Raw genomic sequence first — 12,924 nt, 5'->3', positions numbered from 1 at the left:
AACATATTCTCGAAATCCCTCTCGTTCGGGTGTGTTCCGGTTCATCCCTGCGCCCCTCTGCTTGGAAGTCTTAATCGGAGTCGCTCCTTGTCTGTGCCTCTTTTGCACCGATCACTCCGCACTTTGTCTCCGGGCATCACAAATTAAATAATTAAAATGAGTTAAATAAATAAATGGGTGGGGGGCAGCCGCACCCCAAGACCAACTGATTATTCTGTGGTCGAAATAATCCAAAAGGAGATCGTGAACTAGTCGCAATAAAATATTAGTAGCATTAACCATTTTTCTTTTTTATAATTTTCTCAAATATCCACCTAACAAATAAAAAACCAGAGACATTAATTAATTCAAGTAAAAACAAGACAAAATATTCCTTTCCAACACATCACATGTTAGAGAATGACATATTGTTAGATAAATTCTCTAGTTCACAATTCGTATCATATTTAATATCCCACTGCAAGTATGAAAACTTGTTTATTATCTCCCCACAGCAGAAAAAGGTCGAAAATCTAGTTTTTGAAATGTAGGTAGTTTATATGAGTTAAAGCATTTTGTCAACAGACTTTTGAAGGTTAATTATTGTCCTATATACTTTTGAAATATTTATTAGCCAAAAGGATGGTTGCATTAGTTCATGCAAAACCTACTCCACTTTGGCACATAAACTGGTCCAAGATAATGCTTAAAAGGCAAGTAAAGTTGATTACCTTCTTATACAAGCTTTCCCATGCCATGAGAGCAGCAACAACCCCCATCACCATGGATGCTGCTGCTAAGAAACACTGTGAAAACAAAGACCTGAGCATCGATGGTAACGAGCAGTTTCAGTTGGAAAGCGAGCCAGTCTTACTCCCGGGCTTGCCAAACCATCTAGCACGCCTTTGTCTTGCAGATCTCCCACCTTCCCTCCTCTATAGTGTATGCATTTCATGGCGTCGCTTCATCTATTCTCCCAACTTCCCACCATTCTACTCTCTTTATGCTCTTCTAGCACCAACTGCCCCTGCACCCAACTGTGAATGCCAATTGCACTCGGCTACTTTCTCCTGCTTCGACCCCATTGCATGGAAGTGGAGATCCCTTCCAAGCCCTCCTCCTCCGCCTCTCTGCATGCTAAGCCGACACCCTTCTTACATATCAAGGATTCTTCCAATCCAATCTATCACGGCATCAGGCCATCTACTTCTCATAGCTGCCAACACTCACAATTTTCTCCCAGCTCTTACCTGTCCACTAGTATTCGACCCTCTGTCCAGCAAGTGGATCTTTGGACCTCCGTTTGCCTCACCTAGGCGATGGTGTGTCACTGGCTCAATAGATAGCTCAGTCTACGTGGCTAGTGGTACAGGCGCACAGTACCATAGAGATGTAGCAATATCTCTTGAGAGATGGGACATGTCAAAGAAGGAAGCCAACTGGATTTGGGAAACGAGAGCAGAGTTTAAAGATGCAAAGTTTAGTAGAGAACCCATTGAAGCAATTGGGTATAGAGGGAAACTCTGCATGGTAAACATAAAAGGGAAAGCACTGAAAGAAGGCGCTGTGTACAACATTGTAATGAATCAATGGGAGCAAATGCCAAGGGGGATGCTGGGGGGCTGGACTGGGCCAGCAACCATAGACGATGAAGTTATGTATGTGGTAGATCAGGAAACTGGATCCTTGAGCAAGTATAATCCAGATAATGATTGCTGGGAGCAGTTCGTTGGGCCTTCGAACCACCTGAAAGGTGCTGAGCATATATCTGCAGGTCGTGGAAAAGTATGCGCTGTTTCAGCTGATGGTGGCAAGATTTTTGTGGTGGACATTGCCGCAACTACAAGGCCTCCTAACTTTTGGATATTGGAGCCTCCGCAAGGTATGGAAGTCATTGCAGTCCACATATTACCAAGGATGAGCCTACCAGAGCATTGGTCCATCTTGTAGTTGAATTCTTCAAAACTCTGTAGCGAATCTGAAACAGTTTCAGATGAAAATTGAACACATGAAGCAAAAAGAGGAAAATACATTTTTTCACTTAACTTGTAAAATGAACATGAGGTCCTCCTCTTTGCTTACATTAGTTTCAAACATTTTCTCTCCATTCTCAATTCACCCCATAAAGATTCCGATACTTCTCAAGATGCCTGCATCAATTACAAGAAATTGGTTTAGTGTCCACAGGGTATGTCCTTCCTGTTCACTTTAAGTATAAGTCAAGCAATGGCATAAGGCTCATCAAAGGATCACTACATGTTGCAGGCGTAAACTTCGCTAGATGAAGCTATGACTAAGATCAGAGGATCACTCCCACCAAGTTTTTTCTGTAGGAGGCGTTTGGTTTGAGTGATAAGACATGATTGATAAAACAATCCAACTTAATCAAGTGTTTGGTTTGCATGATTCGGCCCGTGATGGATAACTAAGCTCGCACCCTAATCATGCAATTGGATGATTATCTATCACCCCAAAGTTGGGTTGATTATTTTAATCATCCTCCAATCCTAACATCCCCTTAGTGTCTTAGCATGGTCGTACTGAACTGCCAACTCATTCAAGAGTATAAGCTACACCATAAGCTTATTATGTCTACCGAGACCTAGATCTTCTTGCAATGTATCAGCAGCAACCAAGGAAAACTACATAAATTATGAATCCTGTCCTTTTGCATAACAGTAACAATGTTTTAATGATATCTGACTTTGAAATAATTCCTACATGAAAAGTTTTTATAAATTTTAACGCTGAAAACAATTGCATGTTTCAAGATGAACCAATGTATGTTACAGAACTCCATTGCACGCCTATGTATGCTAATAAACAAGAGTCCAAAGTCCAAAACAAGCTGTCTAAAAGCATAAGTTAGATACAACAGTAATCCACTAATTAGTTCACTGTATAGAGATAAAAGTACAGAACATTGGTCATAGATATATAATTTATGCTATTGCTAACTAATCCTTGCACTGATCAAAGAGTTTAGACTTAATGGTGAAGCTTTCAAAGATTCAGCATCTCTCGGACATTACAATGAAGCTTTTGGATCTCGCAAAATTGCAGAGACGTGCATAAGGTAAAGAAGTAAACTTCAAAATACACCTAGCAACTGTGAGATGAGGCTCAAAATGTTGCTCAAGTGCGGCTGTGTTTATTCATCAAATTCTTCTTTTGGGATATTTTGTTTCTCAAACTTATTTCTATAGAATATCTAATATATTAGCGACGCATATTTTTTAATTACTATTTAGCAGATCAGGACTTTTAAGAAAATGGAATATATATAGGGCATGCATGCCTTTGGAAATTTGTTTACTTTAGCCTAAAGCATGAATGTTCTCGTACTTGAAAAGACCAATTGAGGAATCAATAGCCTTTAGCATCATCTGCTGTTTGGAAAGGAGGTCCCCGTTCAGCCAATCAGGGTCTGCACGTAATATCTACTTTTACACAAAAGCAAAATGCACCAAACATAGAGAATTTCCTGAAGGCACGTCATTGCTTGAACTGACCCTATAAAAACAACGATTATTAATTAGGAGTAGTCTTTGATATGAACAAGTATTAAAATAAACTTCAGCAACCAAGAAAATGCCAAGATGAAACCTTTCAGATGGATTTGTAAAGCATGTTATTGTTTAAGCCCATCTATCAAAGTCTTTGAACAACTTTACGGTAAACTTTTCAACCACTAAAGTATTAACCCTCAAACCACTCCACCATCATTCTGTTTGCATTCTGACTAGGATATTATACAAAACAAAACCAACCAGAACTTATGTGTTTGTCTTGTTCACTCATCCACTAAAGGTAGGAAAACGTTATTAAAAATAAGCATCTACAGAGGTTCTAAGTAAAAGATATCCTAACTATCCAGCTGTCCAAACCCAGTTTGTTTGCTTATGTAAGAAGGATTTTTTTCCACATACATGTGTCAAATAGAGCAGAATTGTCCAAAATACTTCCTATTTCAATCAGCAGCCATCAGATGCTAATTTAGAGTATCGTCACTGTCCCACAGTCATGATCCGTGAAGTCTTCAATCATTTGACATTACACAACTTCACAGTTCACAAAATAGAAGTATTTAAGAAGAAATTTAATCAATATCATTCTGCTTCATCAGTGCAGAACCATATAGAGAAATGTTATTTGTTCATAAACTAAATTTTATAGCATGAAAATGAAGTGATTAAAAACTGGTGAGCCATATAACACATATCATGGGCGCAATAGCCATATTTGCAAACTTTGAAGCAAACAATAAATTTATAGTCAGAGTTTCATCCCTGCATAATTTACAGAGGACAGATCATATTTTGTCTTATAATGGCAATTCCACCTTATTTGGAACAATCTTCATAACTTGAGCTAAAAGACTCTGAGACTAGCACGTTCGCTCTAATTTGTGCCGTTTACAGCTTATACTACTATCTATAGTCTGCCTTCACTTGTACATGCTTACGTCATCAGTTACGTGCAGTACATTTACATATATCACTAAGGGTGCGTTTACTTTGATGGATAAAAGGGATAACAAAAATTTATGCCTTTAAATGTCTCCTTTCTCTTCCAACATTTTACACAAAAGAAAATGGATGGATAATATTATCCATCCTTGAAGTGAAATAAGGAAGGAAAAATGGTGGAGCTTCTCTTTTGTGTAAAATGTTGGAAGAGAAATGAGACATTTAAAGACATAAATTTTTGTTATCCCTCCTTTTCCCATAATAAATTTATCCATCAAAGTAAACACACCGTAAGTGTACATTAGTTTTTTCAATGATGTGGAATGAGAACAGTGAACTATTAGGTAATATCTGCATGCTTGTATAGTTGTTCAAATAAAGTCAGATGAATAACCAGTGAAATAACTAACAGAAATTTGTAAGGTCACATCTCTATGGAGTAACAGAAATCAGCTTTTACCTCTTGAATTGCAAATAAATGTGTGGCCAGAGAAGTTCCAGTGAATCACAAAACAGTATAATCTACAAAAATGTTTGAATTCCCAGCTGTCTCAACAGTCACCTCCTATAGTTCACAAAAGAAAACACTTCAAGATCAGAACTGTCACTTTCAACTGGAAACCAATGAAAGTCTACTGTTTCAAGAAACTACAGAATCAGTGGTGCAGAAGAAAACTAGTGAGAGTACAAGACAAATTCTATAATCACAGAATTTAGCACCGAAATTTCAAATTCCTGGATAATGTAGCAAAACATGCTAATCTAACCAAACTGTTTTATGAGTATAGAGCGCGCTCCAACTCTTTGTATGTCTTTAGGTTCATATATGAGACTAATCATTATATGAGGAGCAAGAAACACTTCCATGTAGGTCAATCCAGTTACTTCCCATTTCTTTCATGATCAATTCACTTTGTTTTACTTTTTCTCTAGTATGTGCTGTATTCTTGCACATGTCACGTGCAGCATATATGTTTAACTGAAGCATACACAACCCAACATCACAAGGTCCTTGGTGTAAAGTTTATTCTGCAATTAAATCACTTAATTCATAATTTTCATGTATCCTGCAAACTCTAATGTTTCCCAGAGATATGCAGGAATATGAGCAAGCAATTGATGCTAATTTAAGGGATTCGTCAAGCTTCATAAATCATGCAGTTCTATGTGACTGCATTCTATCGGGGCATTTTGTCAAACAACTTGCGCGCACTTTCTACATCGCATTTTTTTTTTCCTTTCTTTTTTTTAGCATCTACATCGCACATCTTGAAATAAATGTGATTTTAGAATCCATTGGAACAAAGAGCTTGATTATCGCTTAAAAACAGTACTAAAACAGTGGGCGCTGAATAATTTTTTGGCGAAGAATGCGTACATTTGATTTTATTATGCAAATTACGATTGTGAGAATAAGTATGAGGTGCTTACGGTGTTGGCATCCTCTGATTGATCCACATCAGTTGATCAACCACTCTGGTCCAACGCTTTCTTGTCATGATCCTTTAATGATTCAATTGCTGCAATTTCCCATGGTCCTTATGTTTCGTTTGTTGGCATAAACATGAGGCTCAGCTTCTCAAGTTGAATTCTTCATTTGTAATTCCACACTGGCTAGCTTATAATATCAAGCGTTCATTGCTCGAGATTTCAGGCTCACGTTCGCATCATTTAGAGGATGTTTGGCTGAGCAGCTTATAAGTTGTTTAAAGTTATTTAGGAGCTTATAAGCGGCTTCAAAGTATTTGATAATGTTAAGATTTTCATTTTTAAACATGTTAGTTGATGTGTTACCAACATGATCTGAACGCGTGTTTGCTGGTGTATTACCAGCAAACGATGTTATTAGTTCATGGTTAACTAACAAACATGAAAATTGTTACTCATTTTTAACCATTCGAATTTTTCATCCTTGAGGTTTATTTAATCAGTTTATCTTCCTATTATTTATATATCTTTATTATATTGTTTTACAGGTAATACAATAAATAGGAGGAGCGGTTTTAAAAAGAGTGGGCAGTGGCGATTATGGAGATCATGGAGATAACTACCGAAGGAAGTTACTTCAAGTTATGCAACTGATGATTCATGATGTCCACGTTCAGTTGAGTGCTTATAAATACCAGAGAAGACCTTATTTTCTAGGTTATGCATTTTGAGATCCAGAACCCTTGCTGCAAATTCAAGAGCTCCTCCAAAGTTCATCATTCTGCCTGCCTGTGTTAGCTGCTTCGTCTTGTGACAGAGTTGTTAGTTGGGACAGACTGTGTAATATGTGTGATTCGAACAATACAAGTGTAGGTAGTCTTATTTAGATTGTTCCTAGAATAATCTTATGTTTGATTAGAGAATTCCTTAGGCAGATTTATATCCGTATAGGTTGTTCTCTTTTTGTATGTTGTTAAACTAGTCTAGGCTTAGATTAGTTGTTATTGTATATTCTCCGAGACTAGATTCTAGGATCTAGAATGTAGAATATGTTTGTTTTCTTTTCGTATGTTGTTAAACTAGTCTAGGCTTCGATTAGTTGTTATTGTATATTCTCCGAGACTAGGTTCTAGGATAAAGAAGGTAGAATATGTTTGTTCTACTATGTTGTAATTTGTAATAATTTCATCATAGTTATTTACCGTCATTATGACAACCGCAGATTTATCAATGTTGATAAATCTGCACAAAGTATTTCTACTGTGATCTTTTATTTTCCGCTATTTGTTATTTACTATGTTAGTAACACTCGTGATGACACATGAACTTTCAACTTATGTTTATAAGTTTGTTTTTACGAAATTCGTATGTTTTGTACAAAACATGATTTTTGTAGTAAATTTAAGCACTAAATTTCTATCAGATAAAATAAGCTCCTAAAGAGCTTTAAGTTGTAAAATTAAGGGGGTGTATTCAATTAGGATTCTACAGAATTTTGACAGACTTTTTAAAATTCATGGATTATTGTAGATTTTACTAATTTCATGGATTCTATGTAGAGTCTACCAGATAATCTCGCAAAAAAATAAATTCTTCTACTCCAACTTATCTTCTCATTATCTTATAAGCAACACTCATTTTACAAAAATAACTCAACTATAATTTTTTATTTTCATCATATATCGTTCTAATTTCATTTTTTTTCTTCAGCAAAGATTTTCTCTCACTAACTAAAAGCTCTCTCTCTAACTTATAAGCTCAACTATCCAAACATTTTGACAACTTATAAGCTCTTAAGAAATTACACAGTTTAAGAGCATATAAGTCCTTTAAGATAAGCTTAGCCAAACACCTTCTTAATCACCCTCCTCAACTGAGACCAGTAAAATAACTTGAGTCTACAATCGAGCTTTCTACAATTTTCGAGTTTTGAGATCTTAATCAAATTTTATCATTAAATTTATTTCCCAACAAATAAAATTGTGTAAAAATTACTCCCTCCGTTTCAGGGAAGATGAGGCTTTTTTTTTTTTTTTGGGTACAGAAATTAAGGAGTTAGTGTTTAGTGAAAAAGTGTAAAAGTAAGAGAGAAAGAGAATGAAAGTAATTTTAATTTATTCCAAAAAGAGAAACGACTCAACTTCGTTGGGACGGAGGGAGTATTACTAAAATAGGTAGAAACAAAAATTTAATGAAAGACGATTCTTCAAATTACGGGCTCACATTTAGAGCCAAAGATTCCTCTCAACATGTGTGTTAGACTCTCATAAACTGATAGAGTCGGACACTCATAAACCACCACTAAACTATTGTCTAACCCGTTGAAATTCGACACCTGCTATCAAGAACGAATTCATAAATTTTTTTATTGTGAAATACAAAATAATTATAAATATAAAATAAGTTAAAAATTACTCTTTCTGTCCACGAAAAATAATTCTAAAAATTACGGCACAAATTTTAATAAAAATAATTAAGTGTATTGTAAGTATAGAAGGGACTTGATAAACACTCATTTTGCATAGTTTTTATGGCTTATATTCTGTGAATTATGTCGGAATTGTGCCCATTGTGTTGTCGTTTAGAGTTTATTTCATATCATTTCGTGATTTCACGTTTGGGTATAGCTTTGGCTAATTCGATGCAGGAATGAGTGTTATCGGAGCACTAATGACCAAGGAATATGTCTAAGGCAAGAGATAGATGAGAAATGAGCCCAGATATCGAGAAGAGATAAGGAAAAAGGAGAAAATTCGACACAAAGGGAAAACGGCGACCTAGGGTTTCGATCGCCGAATTCGGGTGTCTTGGAGAAGAAAATCGGCGAGAAAAATGGCGACCTCCGTTCCGCCCGCCGAAGTCCCTGTATCGGTTTCACACTACAAGTTCCAAGAACGGTGGTCGCCGAGTTGTGAAGAAAAATTGTTGAAAAACGGCGACTAGATCGGCGGTCGCTGATCGGGCCGTTGTTTCGTCCATGTTTTTGAGTTTTTACAATTTTTATTAGTTCTTTTCGGATTTTAAGTTGTATTTTACCCTAAGACTATATATAGGTCTCATTATTGACCTATCTAGGGTTCCAGACTTTATTTTCAGAGTTCGTAGCTTTTAGTTTTCATTGCTTTCCAGTTTTGACCGCTTGGGTTGAATTTCTACAAGGATTGAAGATTCAAGCTGTCACAATCGTTTTTATTCCGGGTTTTATTTAATTCAGTTCTTTCAATTGCAGTCTTTTTAATTATGTTCATGTTTTCATTTGTTATGTCTAGCTAGTTCTTTAATATGAACCTAGGGTTTGTACATAGTTGATTGAATATGTGTTTTTGATTTATTGATATCAATTTTCCATTCAGCTTCTGATTCATGATTCCTGGTGCTTAATTTCTTGTGAATTACTTGATCAATAATTTACATGTCTGTTGTTCAGTTTGAGTCTTGAATGCGATAATTGTTCAGCCGATTCAGGATTGCATGATATAGTGTTGCCTTGAGTATTGAATGCGATAGGTGGACCTATATGAAACTATTCTTTGTGTGCTATTTGGAGTTAATTTATTCCTTTGAGTATTGAATGCTATAAGGGGTTTATTAGTCTACTTTCATAGATGTTCGTTAGACAAGATTATGAATAGTGTTGTGATCTTTCATCAAGGCTGGATTAAATTGGTAATTGAATCAATAGATTGAGTGCATGTGTTTGATTAACGATAGTACATCCTTAGGGTCAGAGTTTTTTATAATTTGATTTATTCTCTTGCATTATTTACTTTGCGTGATTTTAATTTTAATTCATTCATTATCGCTCTGCTTGCCTGAATATTGTAGAGTCTGAATTGGGATTACCTAGGGTACTTTCGTTTATCAGTCCCTGTGGATATGATACTCTACTTGCTGTTTATTGCTACAATTGCACTGTGTCAGTTGCAGTTTTTGTTGCAGATAAAATAGTGATCAGGACTCCACTTAAAAATTAGTGTAATAATGATAATCAGTTATATTATGAGTGGAGAAATGAGCCAAACTAATTTTTGTGGATATCTCAAAATGGTAAAAATAGACTATTTTTTGTTGACCGAGTGAGTGCTATATAATAACCTAAGTATATTACAATTGAAACCTACAAATTTTCTTTGACTACAAATATTTGCATGATTGACTCGTTATCAACACTTTCAAAAATTTATTTTCTCAATATATACAATCAAACTATCTTTCATCCATTGATCTCCCATCCGACCACGCAGACGATTTTTTATAATATTCATTGCAGAAACTATATACTATTGAGTGGAAATGAATGGTTATGGTTGAATTGATGGTGTGATTTGTAGAAAGAGTGGTTGTGGTTAAAAAATAAAAAGTGGGGCCATGTCCCAAAGTGAAAATGATATTTTTTTATTGGACGAACAAAAATAGAAAATGTGATACTTTCTTATGGGACGGAGTGAGTATATATTTATATATTTGCACATATATTTAATTAAAGTATATAAATCTCAACGTAAAGTGATACCCAAAGACAGACGCACCCACCCCACAATGGGGGCACATGTCCCCATAATTTCTTATTTTTTGTTAATTACACACACACACACATATATACATATATATATATATATATATATATATATATATATACTTTTGTCTTAGGTAGTATTTTGATTATCTGCTAAGTGCATTGTACCTCTCATCAGAGACTGATACCTTATCAGTTTCTTGATTGACATATAAAGTAGTATTTCTCTCATACTTCACCAGATGACGACAACTTCTTGTCCGGGATCTGATATGATCTTACTTGTACTTTGTTATCATATCTTGTTGAAGCTTTACTGATTACAGGTGAGTGACTATATTGTTAAAGGAGAATCTATCTCCTCTGTTATTATACCTGTGTTTCAGCTTTGTTTGTTGTCTTTGCCTTAGGGTTCTTGTAAAGTTTTGGCATCATCAAAAATGGGAAAATTGTTGGAAAATGAAAGATATATTCAACCCTTGTGTTTTGATGATACCAAAACTGTTAGAATGCATATTCTAGCTAGAGGTTATCTTTCTGGACTTAAATGTTTTAGTCCCTATAGTAGTTAGACTGAAGAACAGTTCGACTGAAGGCTTCTTACAAGTTCTGAATGCATCGGAGTTACGGATCCAACTGAAGCCCTGACTGGTGGAAAATTTACTGGAAACACCTGAAGAATCCACGAGACATAGCAAGCACCTCAACTGAAGACAAGTTCAGTTACATTAAAGACTATGACAGACTGAAGAAAGAAATGATGTCTTACTAACTCCAGCAACGTAGATAGATTTCAAGACACGCCGCATTTAATGCCTAAGCCAGAGCATTGACTTTAAAGGACAAAATTTCCGTTTTCATGTAAAAGTCTGCAACATATTTTCTGAAGGACAAGAAGACCAACTCTCCATTCATCAAAGGAGAATGAAGACAAAGAACCTGAGCAGAGTTGGACCACATTTCTCAACGGTAGAATTTGAAGAGAGGATCTCCAGCAACGGATCTATTCTTCAGAGTTGCCTATAAATAACTCAGGAAAACACCCCAAAAAGATGGGGAGGAAATAGAAAGAAAATCCAATTCAATCATCAATCTTAAATCTACATCGAAAGATCAACTTGAGCTTAACATCCATAAGCATTGAATCGAAGAAGAGAGCAATCATAGATAACACAATCAGTGCAACTGATTACATAAATTCTCTTAGAACATCTAGGCAATTAAACAAGATATATCATTAGCCTAGTTTATAATTACTTGAGAGTTTGTTCTCAGTAATCCTAGTTGGTTTATTACATAACCTTTTCTTTAGAGTGAGAAGGGCGATTATAATCGAGTTTGAGACTTAGACCGAACTCAGTAGTTGTTTAGTACCAGTAAACTAAACAGTTAGGATCCTTGGCACCCGCAAGCTAAGGGAGTTCAGACCAGTGTTCTGACTCAGAGATCTTAGCCACCCGTTGGAAAAGGCACTTGTGTGTCTTAGCGTGCTAGGAGAAGAGCGAGAAATCCAACCCAGTGTGTTGGTACTGAAAATTATATTTTCAGTACAACGTTTGTTGTGTACCCGTAAGCACTAGCCCAGAGTGTTTATCGGACTGATCATCTGGCCGTGGATGTAGGAACTTATTTTTCGAACCACGTAAAAATCCTTGTGTTCTTTACCTGCTTTCAGTTATTCTTATTTGCGCTAAAATTGTTTACAACTGAATCTGACTAACTGAAAAGAGTAACTAAGGATTTTATAAGTGACAAACTTTCTAAAGGCTATCTGAACTAAATTTAAATTTTGCTGCTAGTGTTATTAGTGTAACTGATAAATCTCTGGATAATCAGTAAGATTCATAACACGCATCTATTTACGTTCAAACTCGACTGAAGCCTTACTTGGACTGAAGTAATCTGACTGATTCAGTTTACCGAAGTCATCCACTGATATTATTATCAGTATCAGTCGCTAGCCTCTCTTCAACTGAAAATAGTTTTGTGACTTAATTGAAACTTTCAATTGATATTCTTATCCAAAGCTTTTCAGTATCAGTTAAGTTCTCTTATCTGTTCAAAATTCAGTTTTCGCAAAGAATTACCCTACGTGTGTATTCCCCCCTCTCCATACACCTATTCAGTTACCCTCCGATTATTGGATTTTTATGTCCCAACTTGTGTCGGGGGGTTTTTTCTCTCTAGGGTTTGCACCCTAGTGCGCCGCTGTCGTTCTTTTTCTGGTACCAGCCGCCGCCGCTCCGGCGATGGCTGGCCTGCCTGACCGCTCTGCTCTCAACCTCCCACCAGTCTCTAACAATTTCCGTCGAACTTCGGCGTCGAAGTTGTCGGCAGTGGATGCGGTTTCTGCTGCGACTTCTCTTCGAACTTCGGTGTCGAAGTCGTCGGCTCAGTCAGTGGATGCGGTTTCTGCTGCGAGGAAGGCTTCTATGCAAACTGGATTGAGCCATAATCCAACTTTACTTCAAGGTCCAATTTCGGCTTCACAAAACCCTAGTTTAGTTGATATTCAAAACCCTATCCAACAGG

At 36.3% G+C, this 12,924-nt stretch overlaps 1 protein-coding gene and 1 long non-coding RNA gene across 2 annotated transcripts; one reads left to right on the top strand and one right to left on the bottom strand.

Moving 5' to 3' along the window:
* The first annotated feature begins 376 nt into the window (after window positions 1-376).
* Window positions 377-2,086, top strand: LOC131015941 (F-box/kelch-repeat protein SKIP25-like). Its single transcript, XM_057944463.1, has one exon. It carries the CDS (start codon window positions 622-624, stop codon window positions 1,927-1,929), a length of 1,308 nt encoding a protein of 435 aa, XP_057800446.1. The 5' UTR covers window positions 377-621; the 3' UTR covers window positions 1,930-2,086.
* Window positions 2,087-2,704: 618 nt separating this feature from the next.
* Window positions 2,705-6,176, bottom strand: LOC131015942 (uncharacterized). Its single transcript, XR_009098786.1, has 3 exons — window positions 5,880-6,176; window positions 4,909-5,013; window positions 2,705-3,492 (listed from the first exon to the last, which is right to left on the bottom strand). It is a non-coding gene; the product is annotated as an uncharacterized LOC131015942 (long non-coding RNA).
* Between the last annotated feature and the right edge of the window lie 6,748 nt (window positions 6,177-12,924).

This window comes from Salvia miltiorrhiza, chromosome 3, assembly GCF_028751815.1.
Source record: "Salvia miltiorrhiza cultivar Shanhuang (shh) chromosome 3, IMPLAD_Smil_shh, whole genome shotgun sequence".
NCBI classification, from domain to species: domain Eukaryota; kingdom Viridiplantae; phylum Streptophyta; class Magnoliopsida; order Lamiales; family Lamiaceae; genus Salvia; species Salvia miltiorrhiza.
Note: the sequence above shows the minus strand (reverse complement) of the source record. Positions and strands in the feature narration are given on the sequence as shown.

Bases quoted from the DNA above. Each gene is read 5' to 3' on its own strand.
- LOC131015941 (XM_057944463.1), top strand. From the start codon at position 622: ATGGTTGCATTAGTTCATGCAAAACCTACTCCACTTTGGCACATAAAC.